We start from the raw sequence: 25,303 nt of genomic DNA on the forward strand, positions 1-25,303 counted from the left end.
TATGGAGGAAAAGAAGCCTGAATCTCACAGAGTGGAAGAAAAGAGGTAGAACTCAACAAAAATAGTGATTGAGTGAAGAACATTAAATGCCATAATTGTGGCGAAAATGGTCACTATGCCAACAAATGCCTCAACAAGACTCATTCTGTGAATGTAGCAGAGAAGTAACCGAAAGAGAATAGTTTTGTCCTGATTCATATCCCTATTCTTTCGATAAAGATGTTGATGCTCTTGATTATGATGGTGAAGTTGAAGCTTATTCCGCTACTTTAACATCATTCTTAAACAGACTAGTTCATAAGGCTCTTCTCTTCAGACAAAAGGGTACTCTCCTACATGGTTCTGATCCCTACTAATGTTCATACAGTTGTTGATACCGGGGCAGAAGCAAACTTCTTCTCTGTTGAATTTGTTTGAGCACACAACCTTCTAATGAAGCGACTCTTCAAGAAGATTTATGTCCAAGGGTTTGGATCCACAACTCAAGAAGAGGCCACTGCAGTTATTCGAGTACATCACAGTTTGGGCCGTTACAATACCATGTGCCTTGCTTAGTCACCTAGTTGGTGCACCGTGACATTCTTTTAGGGCGACCTTGGCAATGACATGCTGATATTCTTTGCGATAGTTAATGGAATATAATCAAACAAGGAGGCCGCACCTACTTAATGACGCCACACGTGTTATCAAACATGCCGTGTGGCGACAGTCTTCTGCTCCAGTGACACGTCCGCCTACTCTCACTCCTCTGGGAGTTACATTCCCGACATTTGCTTTGAGATACGTGCCACCTCATCGATGAGCAATTTAAAAAGGTGTCGGGTGCATGGCCTAACTCGACGGAGTTAAGTTCTTTTAAGACCGGGGAGTTGATGAGTTAATACCCTGCTTTTTTCTCATCCACCAAAACAATATCATTAGCAAAAAGCATACACCAACGAACCTTGTCTTGAAATTCTCTAGTTAATGATAAGCATAAACAAGTAGGGCTTAAAGTTGATCCTTGATGTAATCCAATTGTAATTGGGAATTCACTACCTTGACCCCCACAAGTCTTACACTAGTTATCTCACTATCTTACATATCTTTAAATATGTCCACATATTTACTTAAAACACTTCTCTTCTCTAGTACTTGTTGGATTAACTCTCTAGGGACGCTTTCATAAGATTTTTCTAGGTCAATAAAGACCAAAGAGAGATCCTTTTTTTCAGTCTCTAAATTTTCCATTAGTCTCCTAAGTAAGTTAATAGCTTCTGACGTAGATATTTTTGGCATAAAACCAAATTGGATCTCCGTAATAGTAGTTTCTTTTCTTATGTGGATTTCAATAACCCTCTCCCATAATTTCATAGTATGACTCTTTAGTTTTATGCCTTTGTATATTTATTGTAGTTCTGAATATCTCTTTTATTTTTGTAAATCGAAATAATAATTCTTCTCCTCTATTCAACTACTATTTTCTCTGTGCTCCTTATATTATTAAACAACTTGATCAGCTAAGATAAATCACAAATTCCTAAGCTCTTCTACAATTCTATTGGGGCCTCTTCTAGGCCTTGTGCCCATAGTTGACATAGTGCCAAGGCTAACCAAGGTGTTGGAGGGCTGCCTAAGCACTTAGGCGACAAGGCGCCCTCCTTAAGGCGAACAATTGTTGTTTTTTATTTTCTCTCTTTTTAAACATTATTTAGTATGCTGCATATACCTTATATCATAAAAATAAACATTAAACCACATTAAGTCATAAAAAATCAACATTAAGTCCCATAACATCATAAAAAATCAACATTTAGAGAAATGCTTTATAGTAAGTTTGACTAGTTAAATGATTTTATTTTTACATTAGACTTTTTGCATTAGGTATAACACAAAACCAGCTTTCCAACAAGTCTAAGATTACTTAAATCTAAGTTGTAATGATAAAGTTATGTTCTGGTCAAACTTATTTTAAAGTGTGAATATTGTTAAAATCGACTAAATGAAAATAATTTTATGGACATCAAAACAAAAGATTATTTTATTAGACTTTTAGTTTTTAGCAATATAAGATTTATAAAATTTTCAGAATTGAGAAAAACCCCAGCATTTGAAAGTTGAAAATCGCCCCTAAAACCAATATTCCAGTTTTTGTTCTTAAACTGGAGGGTTGACTTTTTTATCCTTTTGGAATTTGATTTTTAAACTATTTTTATTGGATTCAAATAAGGGGTGTTTGTTATTTATGAAATAAGATATTATTAATAAATAAGTGTCAAAATATAATGTGACATGTAGTACAATAAGGCGATAGTTGCTTGGGCCCCAGGCAAATTGCCTAGATGCCCATGGCAGTGCTAGGCGACGCCTTGACAACTATGCTTGTGCCTTGCCTACTTTCATCCTTCTTAAAGTTTATTTTACTTTTGACACCCTGATTTTTCGTATATATCTACTACATGTGGTGACTTGATGGGTAATGCAGTTTTTCGGAACACTATTACTCAAAGTGTAACCATTTAGTAGGTTCCAGAAATAAACTTTCCATCTCTCTTTAATGTCCTCATCCCTTATTAGAACTTTATCATTTTCACTTTTAATATATCTAACATGGTCGAGATCTTTACACTTCCTTTCCCTCATTTTAGCTATCTTATAGATAACTTTTTCCTTCTTTTGTGCTCATATTTTGTTGTAAAGATCTTTATTTCTTCGTCCTTGCTTTTCAAACCATATTTTTAGCTTCATTTCTTGCAAATTTATACCTTTGTAGATCTTCTACATCCTTAGTCCTTGAACATGTCTTAAAACTAGCTTTCTTAGTCTTAGTGGCTGCTTGAACCTCATAATCCCACCACCAAGTCTCTCTAGAGGAATGCCGTTTTCCTTTTGATTTGCCGAGGTCATCTTTAGCAACTTTTATGATATAAGTAGTCATCTCATTCCACATCATAGTAGTGTCTCCCTTGAAGTCCCATTTTCCTTGTTTGATCACTTTATCAGTAAATGATTTCTAAGTTATCTCCTTTTAAGCTCTACCACCTTATTCTAGGGCAAATAAACTCACCTTTCTTATGATTCTGTATAGTGAGGCACATATCCATGGCTACTAATTTATGTTGTGTGATTAGGCACTCCCTAGGTATAGCCTTACAGTCCTCATAACAATTTATTGGACATTCTAGTTGGAAGAAATCTATTTGGCTACTATAATGCCCATTTTTTAAGGTAACTAAATGCTCCCCTCTTTTGAAAGTAAGTATTTTTCAAAAATGATTCGTATAAAATATTTAAGGAAGGTTATGGACAACTTCAAAGTTTAATCCGAAGTCTAATCATGTGCAATCCTTGACAACTTGGTCTGTATCATAGTCATAAGAAGGCGTCTTATCCATTGTCATTTGATTGCTTCTCCTTCTCCGAGGGGAAAATCATTAACTTGCAAATGGTATGGTTGTATGAATCTGCAGAGTATCTCTACTCTCCTCCAATATTGAAGACTTTAATTTATGTGGCATCTTTTAAATGAAAATGTACTTAGTTTTGCACTTGCACTGTTGCACTGTTGCACTGCATTTTCTTCATCTTGCCCTTTATTTAGTTTGACGAATTTCGGATTTCTTTTTTGTGATAGTAGCTCAGATTGGTATATAACTATTAATGGCAGGGTTCCAGCTTCTTTTCTGGATTTACTCGGTTGTGCAAAGGCCTTGTGGTTGTACTTGTTGGTGGATATGCAATTGTCCAGATTCTCCCGCCTGCTGTTACATACCTGGGCCTTATTCCTGCAAGGTATTTATCATTCCAGACTACGATTTGTTCCCACTAATTGATTATGTTTCATCACTTATTTTGTTAGGTCATCGTTTACAATCTGAATCATGAGGAGAGGAGCTCCCGAGAACCACCAGAGAATTATACAAAGTTACAGGCATTCCAAGCCCTACAAAATGACTGCATAAAAAGCTCTCTGTTGTCTAATATTCCTGGTCCTTCAAATCCTTACAGTATGAAACCCAAGAAATTATTTGTTCCTTAGCTTTCTCTGTGACCCTACATGCTAGTTTAGAACCTTTAAAAAATTCTTCTGTGACCAAATGACGTCAATCTACAGCTTCTGTGTGTTACCTTCGAGATTTTTTACTGTTATTAATACACCAAATTACTGAGTCAACCCCAAATAAAGTCTGAGCATGGTGCAAAGTCTGATACAATAACCTAATTTAATGACTAGGGCTGAAATTTCAAGAGACTTCTATAGACAGAATAGACTAAAGGAGTGAATATGCAGGTCAGGAGCGAACAGAAACTAATTAGAGAAACAATAACTGATCAAAACAGGGATTATTTCTAAAATCAGAAACCAAGATGAAATAATCAAATTTGAAATACCAAAGTTAAGAAACCAGAATGGGGCAGAATAATAGAAAAAAACTTGCAAGTCATAAAGCACTGATTTGTTGGACTTGAAATTTGGGCCAAGTCACCCTCATAATCAGACCTTTAGGCAAAATATGGCAAAATAGAAGGGTGTGATTGGACTGAATGAGGATTCCTGGAAGGCAGGGGTACTAGAAGGTGGTTAATGGTCAGGACCGGAAGTAATAGATATCCGGAACTCAGTTATCAAATATGAAAGCAAACAGATCAGGTTTTCAGTATAGTTGATGAAATGAGACTGACAATATCAAGGCGTTAAGAACCTGAGGCAATAGAGAAGGGAAAGAGGAAGGAGGAGGAGGAAGAGACTAATGTAAACAAGAGAGAAGAGAAATGTTGCCCGTGGTTTGAGCTATGAGCAACCTTACCAAACCGTGGGCTGGGAGATATATTTATATTAAGAACAGAATCTTCAACTACACCACCACCCAAAAAAAAAATTGGTAGAGTAATACCCAAAACACCCCTTCTACACATAAACCAATAGAAAACCCACATAAGCATAAAAATGAGACTAGTAAATTTAACAGTCTCCCTTAAGATAGGGCATAGACATAACTCATGCCCAACTTGGAACACTCTTATGGAAAAAACATTTCCAAAGCAGGCCTTTGGTAAATCAGTCCCCAAGTTGGTTATGAGAGTTGACAAACAGAGTGGAGATCAACTTCTTCATCATTGCATCCTAAACAAAATGACAATCTACTTCAATATGCTTCGTCCTTTCATGCAAAACCTAGATTATTAGCGGTGTACATGGCCACTTGGTCATGACAATATCTCTCCATTGGCTTGTCGATTGAATAACCAAGCTCCTGACCAAAGGACTGAAGCCACATCACAAAACAACTCCATCATGATGCCCTTCGAAAGACCAATACCTTGAAAGAGAAGTCCCACTCTAACTATCATAGTTTGTGGGTCTAACAAGTGGTTGGCCTTTTTCCTTCTTTTTTATTCTATTATGGAGTCAGAGATTACAGTTTCTTCTGATTTTTATTTCAACATTGAAGCTATGACAAATTGTTGCAATATTGGATCACAAAAACCAGCTTTCGGATTACTATGGGCCGACAAGATGAATAGATAGCTCAATTTGAGAGCACAGTGGCAAAACTATAAATATACTGAAGTTCAGGATCAATAAGTGAAGATAAACAGAGTGGGGACTCAGCTGGTCACAATTATTTAAGTAGTAGGTATTTCTAGGAACCAACAATTAGACAGGGTAATTTATAAATAAAATTAGAACCAGGGGAGGGCGTTTATGGGAATTGTTAACAGCAAATCTAGGGTAGAATGCTTGAATGACCAAAGAGGCCAGTCAAGCCTTTATTATAATAGAGGAGCATAAAACAAAAGAAGGAAATTACAAGTTTGCCACCCCCTCTAGCTGACTCTCATTAATTAGAGTCGGTGGGAGGGGGAAAGCCTAGGAATGCCCCTGCGGCACCTAAATTACATATTCCAACACTCACCCTCAAGTTGGAGCGTAGATGTCATACATGCCCAACTTAATTAAACAAGGATGAAACAACTTTCCTCCTAACCCCTTAGTGAACACATCAGTTAACTCATGACTAGACTTTACGAAAGGAACACAAATTAACCTAACATCCAACTTCTCTTTGGTGAAATGTCTGTCAATCTCCACTTGTTTGGTACGGTCATGCCGTACTGGATTGTGAGCAATGCTAATAGTAGCCTTGTTATCATAATATAGCATCATGGGGGATATGAATAGGAACCCCAATATCTTCTAGTAGGCTGTGCAACCGCAAGAACTCACAAATTCCTTGTGCCATGACATGAAACTTTGCTTCAACATTGGACCTAGCCACACCACATTTTGCTTCTTGTTGTACCGAGTAACGATTTTCACCTACAAAGGTACAATAACTTGAGATGGATCTTCTGTCATGAGATCCAGCCCAATCAACATCTATATAGGCCTCAACTCGAAATGATCATGACAAGATAAAAGGATCCCTTTTCCTAGAGCTGATGCAAAATGGCCTCCGTATGGGAGGAATAAGGATCATACATTATCTGACTCATCAATCTGACAACAACAACAATATCATGCTGTGCATGGGAGAGAGATTAGTTTGCCTACCAACTATTGGTAGAGCCCTTTGTCAACAGGTTTAACCTCATTTTCCTAGAGTCGGGTACTAGCTTCCGTAAAAGTATCAGAAGATAACAACCTAATAAACCAGCATTAGACAACAGATCAAGGATGTACTTTCTCTGGGAGAGAAAAATACCTTTACAAGACCAACTAACAGCAACAATATCAGGCCATGCATGGGATAGATAGATCAGTTTGCCTACCAACCGTTTGTAATGCCCTTTGTCAACAGGTTCACCCTCTTTTCCCTTCAGTCGGGTACTAGCTTCCGTAAGAGTATCAGAAGGATAATAACCTAATAAACCAGTCTCAGACAATAGATCGATGTACTTCCTCTAGTAGAGAAAAATGCCTTTAAAAGACCGAGCAACTTCAATCCCAAAGAAGTACCTTGGTTTTCCAAGATCCTTTATTTCAAACTCATAGCCAAGAAAGTCTTTGAGACGACCAATCTCAACATTGTCATTTCTTGTCACCATGACTTCATCCACATAGACAATGAGCATAGTGATTTTATCACTAGACCTTTTTATGAATAAGGTGTGGTCAACATTGCTTTGTTTATACCCACAAAAGTCATCACCTTTTGAAATCTTCCAAACCATACTCTGAGTGACTGCATTAACCCATAGAGCACCCACTTACAACCAACTGGTTTTTTCCTGGGGGGGAAGAATTATAGTTGTTGAACCATGTTTTTATGTTTGTTATTTCATTTACTTAAGATATTATTAAAAAATAAGCAAATACCCCCTATTTGAATCCATTAAAAATATATTAAAAATCAAATTCCAAAAGGATATAAGTCAACCCCCTAGTCCAAGAACAAAAATTAGATTTTTGGTAGGAGCGATTTTCAACTTTCAATTGCTGAGGTTTTTCTCAATTCTGAAAATTTTATAAATCTTGTCATGGTAAAACATTGTTAAAAACCAAAAGTTCGGTAAAATAATCTTTTGTTTTGATGTTCATAAAATTATTTTTATTCAGGCGATTTTAACAACGTTTACGCAGTTTAAAATAAGTTTGATTAGAACATAACCTTGTCATTACAACTCAGATTTAAGTAATCTTGGACTTGTTGGAAAGCTGGTTTTGTGCTATACCTAATGCAAAAAGTCTCATATAAAAATAAAACCATTTGACCAGTCAATTTTATTATAGAACAAGAGCATATCTCTAAATGTTGATTTTTTATGATTTAATTTGACTTAATGTTGATTTTTTATGATTTGATGTGGCTTATTGTTGATCTTTGATGACTTTTTTTTGATGAATAAATAATTCATTACCAAGAGGAAGAATATACAAATGGAAAGAGGGGGGGGGGAGGGGAGAGCCAGAGAGCACAAAACGCAAAAGTCCCAACAAGAGGGAACTCAAAGGCCAGGGGGCCAAACTAAGGGGGGGACATCAAGTGTGGGGAACATCAACCGAGGAGAGATGATGGAAGGGGGGAGACCCTAGGAGACAACAATGAGCCTATTCCCATGGGGTATTTCTGACAGGACTGTGACAGATATAGCCCAACTTGGAGCTGACATCAAAGATGGCATTCCAAATCTTGTCAAAAGAACGGGAGTTGGAAGTCCATCTCCGAAGATGTGCTCCATCCAAATATAATTGATTGCTGCCACAAAAGTGAGCTTTCTTATTATATCACATCGCCGAAAGTCATGTCATTACAGAGCCACTTTGTAGACAAAGAAAGGGTGGATCTATAGGATGGCCAAATGGATCTGAGGGCCTTCTTCCAAACAGAAGAGGAAAAGGTAATGCAGGAGTAGATTACAAGTAAATTACCCCAGCAGTTTATAATCCCAAACAAGACAAATAGGATCAGGAAACAAAGAAATACGACCATCAAATAAACCACCAAGGATATTATTCCATTACATGAGCAAAACCAGCCCAAAACCCAACCCAATAGAAGAGATAAAGACCTATTATAGAGCTAGAGAGAGAGAGGTGCGGCCAGGTCTGTAGGGATCCAATTGAGCTGCAAATTTGGTCGATTGTAGGGCCCAAGGAGGGTACAAAAACCCCCAAAGTTGATAGTATTGCGACGGCTAGTTGTGGAGTTATGTGCTTTCTTGATTTTCAGACCTAGGAGAAAGAATCTGAAGATTTCTATAGGAACATGAACTCTTTGCTGATCGATTATGGCTCTTGTAATGCTGAACATAATCGGCTCTTCCTGAAGGCTGATGGTAATAACAGTGAACAAAGGAAAAGAATTGAATGCTGAAAACAAGAAGACACAAGGGAATGTGGGAGAGGAAGTGGTTATCTCAGCTTGGGATGCTCACCCACAACCATCTCAGCTGCTTTAAGCAATAAATTGCAAATTATCTTTATTCAAATTTGAAATTATGAGTACATAGGCTCCTTTATTTAAAGAGGGTAGAATAAAAATCCTATCATAACTAGGAGCTAATTTCCAAATAGGACTAGACACTCCTAGCAGGACTTGGAGTAGGTAACTCCAACATGGAGTAGGACTAGAACTCCAACATGGAGTAGGTAACTAACTAGTCATTCACTAATGGGGAAACCTAAACTGACTAAAACTGAAATAACAAAGGAAATAGACTCAAAATAGGACTAACTAAATTAATGAATTAAATCCCGTTTTCCTACTTTCTGCCCATATTTTAGGCCCATTACAAAGAAAACCTATTGGTTCAAAGGCCCAACACATACATAACCTAACCGTAGGCTTATTTGCAATAAAATAAGCCCATTAAGTGACTTATTTACATCTGAAGGGGCAAGAGAAGAAGAGATGGTTTGTGTCTTCGGTGCTATTCCAGCACAGGAAGTAGGAGGGTGAGGCCTGGATGTTCTGTGGATGAGGAAAGATTGAGTAGGGAGGCAATTGGAGAGAGAATGCCAAACAGTGAAAACTATGGCAGTGGATGTGGCCTTTAAACCATGTAGTTTTGTGCCAAGGAGCAGCCAGGGACTGGATACGAATGAATTCCCAAGCAGAGACCATAGTAAAGAAGCTCGAAGAGGAGGGTATCTACAGGACCTTATCATCCTTGCCACGGTGGCCAGGAGGAATGGGAGGAAGATCGGACCAGATGTCAGAGAGAGGAGGGGGGAACGATGAGGGGACTAGCCTGTGGGGGAGAGGATGGAGGAGACCAATGAAGATCTGGGGAGCCCAGAGGAGTAAATGGATCATAGAGAAATGAGGTTGAAAAGGATGCCAGAAGGGTGCTAGGGGTCGAGCTAGAGGTAGGTGGAAGAGCCATTGCTAATAGCATAAGAGAGGCCTCTGAGAGCAAAAGGCCTGGAGTTGAGAATTGAGCGCCAGCAAGAAGCATCCAAGGGAATGATAGACCAAAGGGAATCGTTTTTAAGGGGGGAAGTTCTTGTATTTCCTTGCATATGTGCACTTATTTTGTTCATTTTTATTGTTGCTACATGTAGGAAATCATGTTCCCGCGATGATCCACCTGTAGGAAGGTTGCTATGGTTCTATTGTGCCAGATGTCTATTGGGGGTTTCGACACCATCTGGTTTAGAACCCAAATCGACTAGAATAAGTGGGGTGTGTTCTCAGTCCAGCCTATTGCTATGGATAGGCCTATCAGGACTGTAGATCTCCAGGCTTTTCGTGTGCGGGAGAGATTCGAGGCACTTGGGTGGGAAGCCCTGCTTAAGCCTGATGAGGAGGCTTATCCCTGTTTGGTAAGAGCCTTCTATTGCAACCTTATTGTAGATTCTTTCCAGATGGTGAGTATTACATCACTAGCCGAGTGCATGGGGTAGACATTTCCTTGACCACGGAGGAGTTTAGTCAAGTTATTGGGGTTTCTAGTGCTTGCACAAGACCTATTGTGCCCCGAAGACCAGTTTCTTGCAGTTCCTTACTGAAGAAGAGTGGGATATTATGCGTGAGGTTGTTGTGACAGGTGGGAATGCCAACTGGGCATTATGTTCTAACTGGTGGCCTACACCTAGGGTACTGTGTAGGGTGGTACAGTACAACATTCTGCCTATCTGTGGTCACTTCAGCGAGGTATCTCTGTTACAGGCTTACACAACATTCTATTCATATGTTTGGGAGCAGATCAGTTTGCCGTACATCATAATGATACACATGGTGTACCGGGCCAGTCATTCAGGTGAGGGTCATCTATTTTCTGGGAGGATCTTGACTAGGATTTTCCATCACTTTGTGGTCAGGTTGGATAATGAGCAGAAAAGCAGGGTAGTTTTTACTCCTTTTGATAGATTCGTTCTTGAGTAGATGCATTTGGACCTTCTGGTCGGCAGTGACGAGGATGTGCCCGCAGCTGATCCACCACAAGGGCTTGTAGTTGGGGATGATCAGGATATGGGTGTGGATGTCAAGGTGGATGTTGGTGATGAGTTTGAGGAGCATCTTCCACATGTGATAGAGGATGTACATGGATCCGTGCCATTAGAGGAGATCCACAGACTGGTCAAATTCCTTTGGAGACTCTCTAGGATGCTTCCTCATTACCTCGAGGTGCGTTGCCAGAGTGTGCACAACATATTCCTTACAATTCCTACACTTTTCCTGCTCCGCCTTCTTTTTATAGTATCTGATCATTTCAGCCTTCTTCTACAGGAGAACCGACTATGAGGGAGGCTATGGCATACATCCAGACTATTATGCAGAGTCTGCATTCTAGCTTCATGTCTCTGGATGATCATATGAAGATGAAGATCGATGCTGTTGGGGATCCAGTGTCTATTCTGGAGACTACGGTGTAGGGTTTAGTCGAGTACTTGGGTGTCCCTCCTAAGTACAGGCCTCCACAGTATCGGCCCCAGTCTCAGTAGCCATCTACCTCCACTAGCCAGTAGCCCCAGTAGAGCAGCCCAGCCGTGTCTGAGAACTTACTTTCACTTTTTGATTGACTTAGCTCAGTTTCAGATGTTCAGTTGTTTATTTATTTATGTTTAGTGACTTTTCTTACTTTTATTTATGTATTTATTTATTTTATATCTTTTCTCTCTTCCCCTATCTTATTGTCTCAGTTGGATATGATGTACCAAACTGTGTAATCAACTTATGATCTTTATGGAAGTATTTTGTGTTTTTGGCTTATGCACCTGTGCTAGTCTCTTAGTTGTCATCTATGATTTATGTGCTTATCTTGCAAATTTTAATTTTTAAACCCTAATTGATCACCATTAGACCTAGGATCTTGTGTATCGAGAGTTTAGTAGAGGGTATCACGCTGTGATATCACTCTGTCACACCCTGCCTCAAATATAGGCCAACGTATGCGGCACTGGATTCTCAACTTAGTCAGCCTACCTCCGCCAGGATCACAGATGCAGTTTACGAATTCACAATACCACAATCATCTACCAAAATCAGAGTACGCATATAAAATTCATATTTTAATATTTCCCATGGTGATCACATCTAAAGTGATAAGAATATAATTATAGGCCCAAATTAAATACAACCCATAGTTACATAATGATGCAGAATTGAGGCTGAACCGGGTTGACCATTCGGGCAATCTCAATCGAGACAAACCGGATCCTTTTTGATTTTTGGGATTAGTAGAATATCTTAGGATTTGCTTTATTTAGGAAATAATGAGTTATTTTATTTGGGAAGATATGTAATCTTTTATTTTTGGGTAGTTCTTAGTCAATTAGGGAGTTACCAGTTTGAGTTTATTTTGTTTCTAATTTCATTAGTTAGAATTTAGGAAGTAATTAGAAGTTGCTAATTTCAGTTTTAGATTTTGATTAAGCAAGTTTTAAATTCAGTTTATTATATAAAGGCATGTAACCCAAGGTATTAAATAGATTTTGAATGATGAATTGAATTGAAGGTTTTAGTACTGGGTATGATGCAAGACGTGTGACCCCTTTCCCCCTCTTTGTGCTATTCTTCTCTTCTCCCCTACAACTTTGAGTTCATTCAGGGTTTTTCTTTCGTTTCTCTACAAGCCCTCCATCACATAAATAATTACATCTTACAAACAACGTAAATATAAATCAAATAATAAAAAAGGAATCATAGTCCTCTCCATAGTGTCTCGTAGACACGACCTCACAACCATAGTTGAACACCTATCCGCCTCAGCTCCAGCTCCACCATCTAAAAACATAAATCCACGAGGGGTGAGCTTCACAAGCCCAGTGAGGGGTGAACAGACAAGCACACACATCCAAACATGATTCCGAATGCATGCTCACAATAAATAGCACAATATGATGCCACAGATGCACAACCACTTGATACATTTCATATATAATCCATTGTAATTTCTAAGTCTTAATATGTGGGTATAAATGCTATAAGCAACGTAGGTGGTATCCTCTCCCTAGTACGTCAGGCTCCAGAGATACAAGCTAGTTGCAAGCAGGAGTCAACTAGTCTCGGAAAGAACCTCGTTCCCCTAGCCAACCCCTAAATAATAACCCCTGACAGTCATGGTTCCGGAAACCCATCGGTTACCTATGCTGTTCGACATGTGTACAGTGTGTCGTACCATGCTGTGCCCCTCTATGGATATAGTACTTCGTAACTAGCGTAGTAGTCCCCCAATACCTACCATTGAGTGGGATTAGCCATTACCTTACCCCTATTGGCAAGGGGTTATAGCATTGGAATGTGATCTCACCAAATGCAATCTACATGCATCCATAGCAATCTATAGCATCCAATCATCCAACTGTGGCCATAATTATAATACTGACCTCTGAGCGCATGGTATCGGAATCCACTCCTCGGCCACACCATGCCTCAGATTGTCAATGTTATAATTACTACCACCCAACTACATCACTAATCACATCCACAGAACCTCGGTCTCATCAATTTTGGTAAATCCATGCCGCATGTGCAATTTATAATTTTATATAAAGTACATCCAAAACAGAGATAACACAGCATTACACATGGGCACACAAAATCAAAATATAGAAACACTCTGTAAAATAAAATCAAACACCTACTCACCTTGATACCCGAATCTGATGCCTTTTTGGTTGAATTTCTGTCATTGCGTATCATCGACGACTATCTTAGGTTCCTAATTTTATCATTCAATATTTACTGTTAGTTTCATTCTTTACTGTCCAAAGACATTCCAACTTCCAAAATCCTGTTGAATTCCTTCACCGGAATCCAAACCTACTATTGAGCAGGGGTACTGACCCCAGATTCGTATCTCCCTCAACTACTAACCTAATTGGCCAACTGACTACCTAACTCAGATGTATGTTACTAATTCCACCCACATAAACATCTGTCCACTGTTCATCTAATTGGACCAAGTCACAGACTAATGGTCACCAGACATACAATTGAGGTAGCCTGTAGGTTATTTCAGCCCTTATTCTGATTTGGCTGGATTTCCTACACAGTCTGGACATGATCAGACACTTTTCTTCCTCATCAATTCCTCCCAAAAATACCCCCTCCTGTGAGCTGAATCCCTGCCAAGTGTGTTGCACCTTTCCCAAAAAGGACGGGGACCGCACAACAGCATTGGGGTTTTCAGCACTGGCTACAAGCCTCACCGGCAGGTCAGGACTGTGGCCACTGGCTGGCCGCTAGCCACCCACTGGTGATGGCCTGCGATAACTGAATTCTTCCCTAAGCTGCATGTTCTGGATCTTGGGCCTCGGGTCTTCACCCACACCCTCCGTACATGATCTAGGGCATGTGTGGGGTGTCAGACAACCTTTTTACAATCCAATTACACCAATCCTAATGCAATTCATTTGGTTCCAATAGGGTTTTCTGGGAATTAATTGAGAATTCTGTCAAGTTGAGCAGACAAAGCTCCTTCCCACTTAATTCATCACCCAATTACCACTAGATGAATTAATTAAAATTATTGAAACCCCTGTACAGTTCCAATTTAGGTTCATTCACTGGTCACAGGGCCAGTTCAGGCCAATTGAGTCCCAATTTTCCAATTTTCTCTGTCTAGGTGTACCAACTGAAATTCTGCCCACTCTTTCAGCAGAATTCCGGGCATGTATGGTGTTGTCCCACCTTCAATTATTACCTATTATGCTTAATTGGTAAAAGCTCCTTGGTTTAGGGTGCATGGGGACAAATTGACAGTCAATTGGGTCCCAATCTCTGTCCCAAAATTGTGGTTTCAGCTGTAGGGAGCTGAATCATGTCCCCAGGGTTAATTCTCATCTTCCAATCTCATTTACTACTAACCCTATACTTCTAACCGAATTGTACTACTACAATTTCCCAAAGTTGGTGAAGAATCTTACCAATTACGTAGAGCCCGAGTGTTGCAGTTGCAGGAACAACCCTTCTTGTGCAGCTGATCAGCTTCCAAGTAGACCAGCAGCAGTAGGAGCAGCCTAGGGTTCCCTTGGCAGCATCATAGTAGAGGCAACAACAGCCACCAACAAAGGCAGCAGTAGCTCCCAGCAACCTCCTCTCCTTCTTCTCCTTCTTTTCTTTCCTCTCTGCCCATGAATTCTGTAGGACAGAATGGGAGTAAAGAGGTGGGTTAGACCTTATATAGATAGGTCCACTAGGGCCTGTTTGGTTTTGGTCCTATTAAATTAATTGGGTTAAACCCTTATAACTTCTGATAGGTCCCACCGATAAATCTGAAAGTAAATAATCAGTTCATGGGCCCCTATAAATGAGGTGAGTAGGGTAGATAGATGTGCAAAGGTGTGGGCCCCACAATTGAAAGTATCAAATTTTTTCTGCTGTCAGGCCCTCCGGCAGGTCCAACCGGCTGGCTGGTGGTTAGGTGGGAAACCTGCTGGTGACCCTAAATTATGTCCACCAGCAGCCCGTACCACTAAGCCCTTTAAACCCCTGGGTGTGGGACCCAGTCCTCACCTCTATGATCACTTCCTTACCTTGCTTGACTTGTGGAAATTGTCGAAGTACGCCACCTTCAGTGCATCATATATTGACCCAGAAGTGGTCAGCCAACTGCCCCCAGTGTCAGCTAGGTTCAGACATCTAAGCATTCAGCTGCTTTTGATATAGGGTATCACATGAAATGGCAAGGAGCTAGGACCAACGGGTATCAGAGACACCAACGAGGAAGATGTTAGATTTAAGGTTGATGCGGAGGCCCGAGAGGGATTCAAAGAGGCGGAGAGTGGACATAATGGAAGAGATGGAACAGGCGTCGGCTTTGGAGAAGATCATAAGGTCATCTGGAAAAGTAAGGTGGGTGAGCATGAGAGCTTTACACTTGTAGATGGGGGAAATAAGATGGAGTTCGGTGGAGGATTGGATGAAGCGAGAGAGGATGTCAACGGAAAGAGAGAAGTGGAAAGGGGAGAGGGGGCATCCTTCCCTGATACCAATAGCGGAAGAGAAATATCCGGCAGGGCTGCCATTGACGAGGATAGAAAAACAAGGAGTGGAGATGCATGAGTGGATCCAATGGATGAAGGAAGGAGGGAAGGACATCTGGAAGACTTTAGAAATGAAATCCCAACGGATGGAATCAAAGGCTTTGTGGATGTCAATCTTGAGAAGGACCGTGGGGGAGTGGGATTTACGATTATAGCCCTTGACTATTTCATGACAAAGGATGATGTTGTCAGAGATGCTTCTACCCACAATGAAGGCCGATTGGTTTGGGCTTACGAGAGAGTCAATAACCACATGAATCCGGTTTGCCAGAATTTTGGCTATGAGTTTGTAGAGGAGGTTGCAGAGGGAGATAGGTTTGAAGTCAGCCATCGAGAGGGCACCTTCTTTCTTTGGGATGAGACAAAGAAGGGTGTGATTGTTGCCAGATATTTGGCAAGGATCTAGGAAGAAGCTTCTGATGGCAAAGATGAGGTCATCCCGAACTGAAACTGTTGGGGCCCTGGGCTTTGTTGGATTTAAGGGAGAGGATAGCTGCCGGGATCTCATCATTAGAAGGGATGGCAAGTAGGGAAGGGATAAGATGGGTAGGGACAAATTTGTTCAGGATCTTGGGAGGGAGGGAGGGAGGGGGGAGAAGGGGAAGGGGAGGCCGGGTGAAAGAGGTTGTCGAAATAGGAGACAACTTCGGATTTGATCTTCGAGGGGGAGGTTTAATCAATTCCAGAGGAGGAGATGAGCTTGGGAATGGAGTTAAAATTGTTGTAAGCCTTGAGAGAACGGTGGAAGTAGGCAGAGTTGGAGTCCCCAAGCTCGATCCATTTGATTTTGGATTTTTGGCCGAGAAAGCTTTTTTGTTGACCGAGGAGAGCAGAAAGCTTAGAGGCTACCAGCTTTTCTTCCTCAGCAAGAGAGGCATTGGGGAGATCGAGCTGAAGCCTAGCTTGGATGCAGTCAAGCTTCCCTTGACAGTTGTTAATTCTATTAGAGATGTTCCCAAAAGTGGAGGAGTTCCAGGCTTTATGGGCAGTTTGACATTTTTTTGAGCTTTTTGGCAAAGGCAATGAGGGGGGAAGAGGAGACAGGAATTGGGATGGCCCAAAATTCTCTGACAATGGGGAGAAAGTCTTCATCGAGGGTCCACATGTCGAAGAACTTGAAGGGTTTGGGGCCAAAGGAGATATTAGGCTGGACAGAGAGGAAGATAGGGGAGTGATCAGAAATACTTGGGAGATCAAAGGAGGTGTGAGAGGAAGTAAAAAGGTTGAGCCAGGACTCATTGACCAGGGCCCTATCCAGCTTGCATGCCACCCGGTCTGGGCCAACACTACGGCTATGCCAGGTGAATTTGGGACCAGACCATCTGAGATCATTTATGTTGATGTCATTGATGCACTCATTGAAGGAGTCCACAGAAGAGGGATTAATGGGGGGACCCACTAGATTTCTCATGGGCAGCACTAATAACATTAAAGTCACCCCCAATACTCTATGGGGCAGAGTCGATTGAAGGGGCAAAGGATCGGATGTTAGCCCAAAGAGCAAGCCTATCAGGGGAGCGGTTGAGAGCATAGATCACAGAGTAGAAGGAAGGAGGGGAGCCAGCAGGACAAGGGAAGGAGAAGTGAATGATTTGGGAAAAGGAGGCAATGGGGGAGTTGGACGAGGAGATGATTCGAATGATTGAAGTTTATGCAGCAATTGCTAGCTCCCAAACTCTTGAGAGAGGAAGTACATCAGCTGAAATAGCTGTAGGTGAGATGCCCAGGCTGAGATAACCATTATGCCACCAACTATCCATCTTCTTCCCTCTTTTTCTACCTTCTTGTTTCCTACTTATTTGTGTTTGTGAGAGAGTGATTTGTGAGTACTTGAAGCATCAAATTGAAGTTCCAGCAAGTCCCCCACAGTTGAAGATTAAAGATCAGCCAGGTTACTAAAATCGATCTTTTAGAGGTGTCAGGGTTTTGTGTTGATCGACAAAGCCTGTATCTCCCATATTAGAAGCCCCCTTTGAGGGCCCATTGGAGGGTTCAAAGGCCACACCAAGGAGGCCCCTCGACCAGGGTTTCAACCCCTGCTGCCCAGCTAAAACCCAACCGTAGGTTTTCTCCCCAAGTCTGGCCGAACAGATATGTTCCAACTTGCCGCTGGTATTTTTCTACTCTGCTGGAGGACTTTTAGTGGGTTTTTCGACTTTGTTTCTGGAACTAATCTGCTAAGTTGTGAGCTTCCTAATTACCTTAATCTCTGTGTTATTTCAGCCCTAATCTCAGCCTACTTGGATTCTCTTTGGTTCTATAACCTGAAGTCAGATTTGTATGTGGTTGAGGATTGTTAGTCTTTGGAGTTTGTTTACCTAAGGGTGAACCAGCTTTCTATTAATTGGTATCAGAGCCAAGCAAGCTAGCCGTGCCAGCCGAGAAGACAGATTTGCATAGCAGTAAGCATTGTCCAAGACTTGTCAAAACTCGTCTACGAGTTTTTTCTATGAAGAGGGGAATTGATGCAGTGCAGGCCCAACAATTGGGCTTCAAAGGATGTTCAAGTCTAGCCCTTATTTTGGGGCTATCGATCAGGTCAATTCCTACCCAGGTTAGCCATCTGTTCTACCAAGATATGCCACCATCCAGCAAAGCTATATTTAAGATTTGGGAAGATATCAGAGTCAACATAAGGAGAATTGAAATCTGCCCCTTCTACCATATCGACCAGCTGATTTGTGGGGGGGATTAATCCCCGAAATTGGAAGGATATTTTACAGCCTGTCTAATTGAAGAATCAATTGATGAAACTACATAATTTTTTGGACCCAGCTGCTAGATGGGTGGAGAAGAAATTGTTGAGATTTTCGCGATCTTTTTACAGCTATTGCAAGGTTCAGTTATGAGCCCTACTTGGACAGCTCACATGGTGGATTAAGGAAGATCTTTTGGAGTTTCTTTTCTTTCATAATAGTTAATATTTTCAGTTCTAGAAAGTGGATTGTCTTTCATTAAATAGGATCTTAGGAGTTTCCATTTAAAGTAGATTTGCTAATGTAATTAGGGATCTTTATTTTGTAACCAATTAGTGGTAGGATTTATTTCCAATTTGGGATGTCTCTAGAAGATCTTAGGCTGTAACTGGTTTTATCATAAATAAAGGACAAGGCTGATCTACAGCCACGATTTGAGTACTAAAAAAAAAAAGAAAAGAAAAAGAAATCTTTATGCTGGAAAAACTTTGAGATGCAGTGCTGTGAGAGACAGCTTGGGTGAGATGCCCTTGTGGAGTTAGGTGGGAGGCCTTCTCTACAGTAGGTGAGATACTTACATATCCTTCTCCTTTTTTTTGTTTGTCTTTGTTTCTATTTTTTCACTGATATAACCTTTGTCCTGTGGAGTGATTGAAACCTACTACAAGAGTGCTACAAATTCTATTATGAAGTTGAAAGTGTTGATCTCATCAGGCCAACATCAAGTAAATTCACTGTGCCATTTTCCTTACCTGCGACATTGTTTCTGTTGGAGATTTTCGGCAGAGAATTTCGATGATCCTCTTGTAAGATTGGTACCTAATTGTCTAGTTGGGTATTGGTCCTACATTAATTGATAGTCTACAAAGTGATCAAGCTCATACCACAGACTTCAAAGTTCAACATTTAGAGACAAAGATTTCTTTCTAAGTAGTTGTATCATAAATGTCACAGCGTCATGGCGATCCAAGGCTGTGGAGGGGTGGCTAATTGATTTGACGGTGAATCGCCTGTTCTGGCGTTGCCATGGCGATCAAATCACCCATGTGTTATTGTTTATTGGATTCAAATAGGGGGTATTTGCTTATTTATGAATAATATCTTAAGTAAATGAAGTAACACAATATAAAATAACAAAATATAAAATCATTTGCTTAAATGGTATTTGGGATAAATAAGTGCAAAAAATATAAGGCGACATATAGTGTAATAAGGCAATAGTCGCCTAGGCCCCAGGCAAACCCCTTGGATGCAAAGCCGACGCCTTGACAACTATGAGTGGTATGAACTCTCTTACAAAAGTCATACACTTGAGCATCATTCCTTGTCCATATGTCTCCTTGGTAGCGGACTAGATCTGAGTATCCAACAACAAAAAACCTCTAGTAATAGACTGATGCATAGAGTTGAACAAAAAGGACATTTCCAGAGAGTCATTGGTGATCCATCGATCCTGAGGGGAACCTCTTGCAGAGAGTTTTGCAGAAGTGCCAGTGATGTGTCTAGTAAGCCCCGGCTAGCAATAGTTAGGTTAGGTAGATCTGGATCAGATGGCGTAATTAGTTCCCTCTAATTTCATAGAACTAGCACCAAAGGGCATCTACTCATTGTGACCTTTCCCATCTGGTACTGAAGTTGCAGTAGTCACATCAGACATGATGTCAAAATGAGAAATCGACTCTGGTAGGTAGAAATCCAAAATCTTCAAAACCAGCCATCAGAAAGTGCTCAAATTTGGATCGAGTTGCTCTGTAGGGGTATTGAATCACTCTAAAAATTATTTGCTTCTGACAAGTGACTGGTGAGATTAAAACAATTAGGGTTTTGGGAGAAAACCCTAAAATTGGAGAAAAGAAGAGATTAGACACAAAACCTTGGCTGATGGGGCCATAGGTAGGGTCAAAATCCTCTTTAGGGGTGAGTGGAGGCTCCTCTAAAAATCAGTTGGATCTGAAAGGGGGAACCCTAAAATTGATGGAGTTGATTTCTGAAAAAACGCAAATGGGTTTGGTCTTCAATCCTGCAAGCAATGATGGATACTTCTTGGTGTAGTACTTGATCTTCAAAGGGAGGAGGTTTGATCTTAATGAGAGAAAGAATCAAACCCCAACAAGGGAAAGAACAAAAAATCCCAGGGTAGGGAAACTACTCCAATTGATATCTTGCAGGGTTGTAGGGTTTATACCATTGAGGTGAGGTAGAGGGCGGCAGCTAGATTCATAAGAATCACCTCATTAGTGCTGCCTTGTGCATAGTTGTCATGGCGTCGCCAAGGCGGCGATTTGGCGTCTTGGCGGAAATAGAAGTTAATGGCAGTGCTACGATTTACGTGACTCACAAATGGCGGTTGCCATTGGCTGATAGGCCTCGCCATGGCTGCCAGGTCACGCCTGATTCACTAGGTGGTCGATTTTTTGTAAAATGCAGGGTGATTTTGATCGGGCTATGTTGATTTTTGATGATTTGATGTTGCTTAATGTTGGTTTTATATGTTATAGGGTATATATTGTAGGTTTGTAGCATGCTAAATAACTTTAGAGAATAGGTGAAATAAAAAAGTAGCATACTAAATAACTTTAGAAAATAGGGAAAATAAAAAATGACACATTGGCGATTTGACCGCCATGGCAATGCCATAATGGGCGATTCATCGCCAAATCGATTAGCCACCCCCCCACCGCCTTGGATTGATTTTACGCCGTGACAACTATGGCCCTGTGTGGGATTTAGAGAGACAAAAGGAGGGAAGAAGGTGGAGGATGGGTTTGATGAAGACTTGCGACATAGTGAGGGAAGAGAAGAGGGAGGCTGAAAACCTAGATCAGAATTTTTGGCTCTAATACAGTAAAACTAGGGTAGAATGCTTGAATGACCAAAGAGGCAGTCAAGCCTTTATTTATAATAGAGGATTATAAAGCAAAAGAAGGAAATTACAAGTTTGCCACCCCCTTTGGCTGACTCTCATTAATTAGAGTTGGTTGGAGGGGGAAAGCTCAGGATTGCCTTGCGGGACCCTAAATTACATATTCCAACAGAAATAACAGAAAATAAGGTTAATGTATTAATTCGAAGAAAGCCCTCTTCTTCAACCTGCTGACCTCCATAACCTGTGGAAGAGAAGACCATTCGAGTGAAGAATCTCTCTCAAATACCCTTCGTTTGATTTAGGTTTCAGGTGAGGAGTTGATTCACTCAACCTGCTGAATTCAACAATTTCCAGCCCAGCAATCGATCATTAACATAAAAAAGCAAGTTGCTGAAATCAGGTCTGGCAGAAGCTTAAATTCGCAGGTGTTGTTAAGAATAATAGGTCACGGCAGAAGTAATGTCGGGGGCCAAAGTTCCATGGTTTTGGTCGCCCCTAAGGAGAGGTCAAGATCCCAGAAGTTGAGGTTGAAGGAAACTGGTCTGAGAGAGCTCTCTCTCTCTCTCTCTTAGGCTGAACCCAGTTATGCTAGACAGGCCGCGAAAGAAAAAAAAAAAAAAAATAGGACAAGAGAACAGAAGAGGAAGAAATAAAATAATAGGAAGGGATGATAATAGCATACCAGAGAGGGACTCAACTGAATCGCGCAATGGAAGAAATAGGGAAGGAAGAGAGAAAATGTCAAGGCCACATGGAAGAAGGGATAAGTCTACATGGCCTGCACCACGCTCAACCATGAGAAACTTCGACGTCAACTCAATATTCTATTTGATTCAATCTGTATGAACTGCTTACATATACAGGCTATAAAACAGAAGTTAAAAATGGAAACTAGACAAACTAGGGATCTTGAAACAACTCCTCTCTCCAATATAAAATAAAATGCAATTATAAAAATAACCCTTAGAAACATATAAATCCCTACCAACTTAGTCCAAAACCCTGGTTGGGTTTGGTTTTGCCTTGGTCTGAGTTTCCAGAGCGGTTCATGCTGCTCCAGCTATGATAATGCTACTGCATCATAAATTAGCCACAGTTTGTTTGATTAAAACCACTTTGTGGTTTTGCTACTATTCTTCCAATATATTTTTTCAAAACCATTGATGGTCACTTGTGACCAAAGTAACCTTCATTTTCATTTTAAACATATAGAATTTGGGATGTTATATTTACACCCAAATATTGTCAAGAGATTGATTGTTTGTGTCACTTGTCATGGAGGGCATTTACATATTTAACTATGAGCTTTACTTCAATAATTGATGTTCATGTCCTTGAATTTTTATTTGCAGGACCATTCCATTTGGGTGGAACCTAATAACAGCTGGTTACATTGACCAATCAATTTTTGGGGTATGCTTTTTTCCTTTGGCTCTGTTTCATTTAAAATTTTTCTGTGCAAATGATATTTTACAAGGAAATTTTCCTATTTTTTTCAATGCTTTCTTTTGCATTGTGCGCTTAAAACAAACAGTGGAAAGTCCTATTTTACAGGATAGGTTTTCTTTTTCTACCTTACCACATGTGGAACAAAATGGAGCATTTGTTGTACTTGATCCATTTCTATTTTCATTGTTATATTTTTTGGTCAAAGTCCAAGGGTGCTTTTTTCCATTGTTCACGAACATCAAGTTTTAATGTTATCCTGTTTTTTCAGGTGGTTTTTAGTGCGGTTGGTCTTCTATTCCTTGGGAAGGTGCTTGAACCCATATGGGGTTCGTGGGAGTTCTTGAAGTTTGTTTTTGTGGTCAACTTTTTGACGTATATCTGCGTCTTTGTCACAGCTATTTCCTTGTATTATATAACAAGGCAAGAGCTTTTCCTGTAAGTAATTTCTGTCTGCACTTGTTTTTCTGCTGCATGGGCTTCCACTTTTCAGTTTTTGTTAATTTGGTATGTGAATATTTTTGGAAGAATGTGACTTGTGTCAATTATGACTCATTTATAATGAAATAAAATCCTAAAATGGGCTTAAGAATCCTGGATAATACCCCTAATACCCATTATTATAGTAACCAACACTCCCCTCAAGTTGGTGCATGGATATCTCACACATCCAACTTGCACAAACTAGAATAAAATGTTTTACTTCTAAGTCCCTATGTAAGAACATCTGTCTAACTGATCTTCACTTCTCATTAGAGGGATGTATATGAGGCCTTGCTCCAACTTCTCCTTGATGAAGTTTTTGTCGATCTCCACATGTTTGGTCCAGTCATGTTGGATTGGGTTATGTGCAATGCTAATGGCTAACTTATTGTCTTAGTACAACCACATTGGAAACTAAATAGTTACACCCAAATCTTGAAGGAGACCATGTAACCAAAGTAGCTCATATATACCATGCTGATGGAAACTGAATAGTTACACCCAAATCCTGAAGGAGACCATGCTTCTGCACTCGATCGAGTCGCAACTGACTGCTTTTTACTGCGCCATGTAACCAGGTTGTCACCAACAAACGTACAGTAGCGAGTAGTGGAACGATGATCGTTTGGAGAATCTGCCAAATCAGCATCAGTGAATGCCTTGATCCTCACGCGATCTAAAGGGGAGAATAAAATGCCATTTCCTGGGGAGATCTTCAAGTACCGAAGAATTCGATATGCAACTTCTACGTGAGAGGAATAGGGATCATACATGTACTGATTCCCTAAGCTGACTGCATGAGCTATGTCTGGTCAAGTGTGAGCTAAGTAGATGAGTCTTCCAACCAGCCTTCGATATCACCCCTTATCAACCGGTTCACCTTCCTTGCTTCTGAGATGAGAGTTAGCTTCAATTGTTGTATCTGAGGCTTACACCCTAACATACCTATCTGAAAGAAGAGATCTAAGGTATGTTTCCTTTGGGAGAGAACAATACCATTGGTCGATTGTGCCACCTCAATGCCAAAAAAGTACTTCAGCTTCCCCAAGTCTTCAATCTCAAACTCCTTACCAAGATAGGCCTTGAGCTTAGAGATCTTAGGTACGTTATACTAGTAACAACAATGTCATGCACATATACTATTAGCACAGTGATTTGATCACACACCATTTCAATGAACAGGCTGTGATCAGCATTACTCTGAGTGAAGAAAATTGCTATCATAGCCTTGTGGAACCTACCAAACCATGCCCCTTTGAGATTGCTACAATCCATAAAGGGCCCTATTTAGTAGCTTAGTGGGACATCCATATACACTTCCTCTGTCAACTCCCTATGAAGAAATGCATTAATGACATCCAGTTGCTGTAGTTCCCAACCTTGGTTCACTACACATGAGATAATAACTCTAATTGTGTTCATTTGGCAACAGGAGCAAAGGTTTCCTAGTAATTGATCCCATATGTCTGAGTAAAGCCTTTGGTAACCAGCCTTGCTTTGTACTTGTCCATAGTCCCATCGTCATTGTGTTTAACTGTGAACACCCATTTGTAGTCGACTGGTCGCTTTTTAAGTGGAAGAGCAACTAAGTCACATGTGCCATTTTTGTGAAGAGCCCTCATCTCCTCATTCATTGCCTCCTTCCATTTAGGTTCTGCACTTGCCTCCTGCCAAGTCTGAGGAATGGAAATAGAAGACAAGGAAGACACAAAAGCATGATATGATGAGGACAAGACATTATATGACACAACAATGGATATATTATTACCTTTCCTATTAGCAATAGGAACATCAAGAGACTGTTCAAAAGTGAGGGAAAAAGAGATACCTGGGAGAGTAAAATCAGGATCATAGGGTAGTTGAGTAGTAGTGGTAGTGTGTGGTGGTGTCAGTTTG

At 40.5% G+C, this 25,303-nt stretch overlaps 1 protein-coding gene and 1 long non-coding RNA gene across 2 annotated transcripts in view; both read left to right on the top strand.

Annotated features, from left to right (window-relative positions):
• The window catches only part of LOC122073671 (rhomboid-like protein 19), a 63,769-nt gene that overhangs the window by 858 nt on the left and 37,608 nt on the right, over positions 1 to 25,303 (top strand). The window contains exons 2-5 of the mRNA XM_042638301.1: positions 3,352 to 3,427; positions 3,647 to 3,771; positions 22,831 to 22,891; positions 23,196 to 23,362. Of these exons, the coding sequence (XP_042494235.1) occupies positions 3,352 to 3,427; positions 3,647 to 3,771; positions 22,831 to 22,891; positions 23,196 to 23,362 (429 nt within the window). The remainder of the gene's footprint in view (positions 1 to 3,351; positions 3,428 to 3,646; positions 3,772 to 22,830; positions 22,892 to 23,195; positions 23,363 to 25,303) is intronic.
• LOC122073536 lies at positions 9,308 to 11,639 on the top strand. The gene is made up of 2 exons (XR_006138820.1): positions 9,308 to 11,054; positions 11,157 to 11,639. It is a non-coding gene; the product is annotated as an uncharacterized LOC122073536 (long non-coding RNA).

The sequence above is a fragment of the Macadamia integrifolia genome, chromosome 3, assembly GCF_013358625.1.
Source record: "Macadamia integrifolia cultivar HAES 741 chromosome 3, SCU_Mint_v3, whole genome shotgun sequence".
Classification (NCBI taxonomy): Eukaryota; Viridiplantae; Streptophyta; class Magnoliopsida; order Proteales; family Proteaceae; genus Macadamia; species Macadamia integrifolia.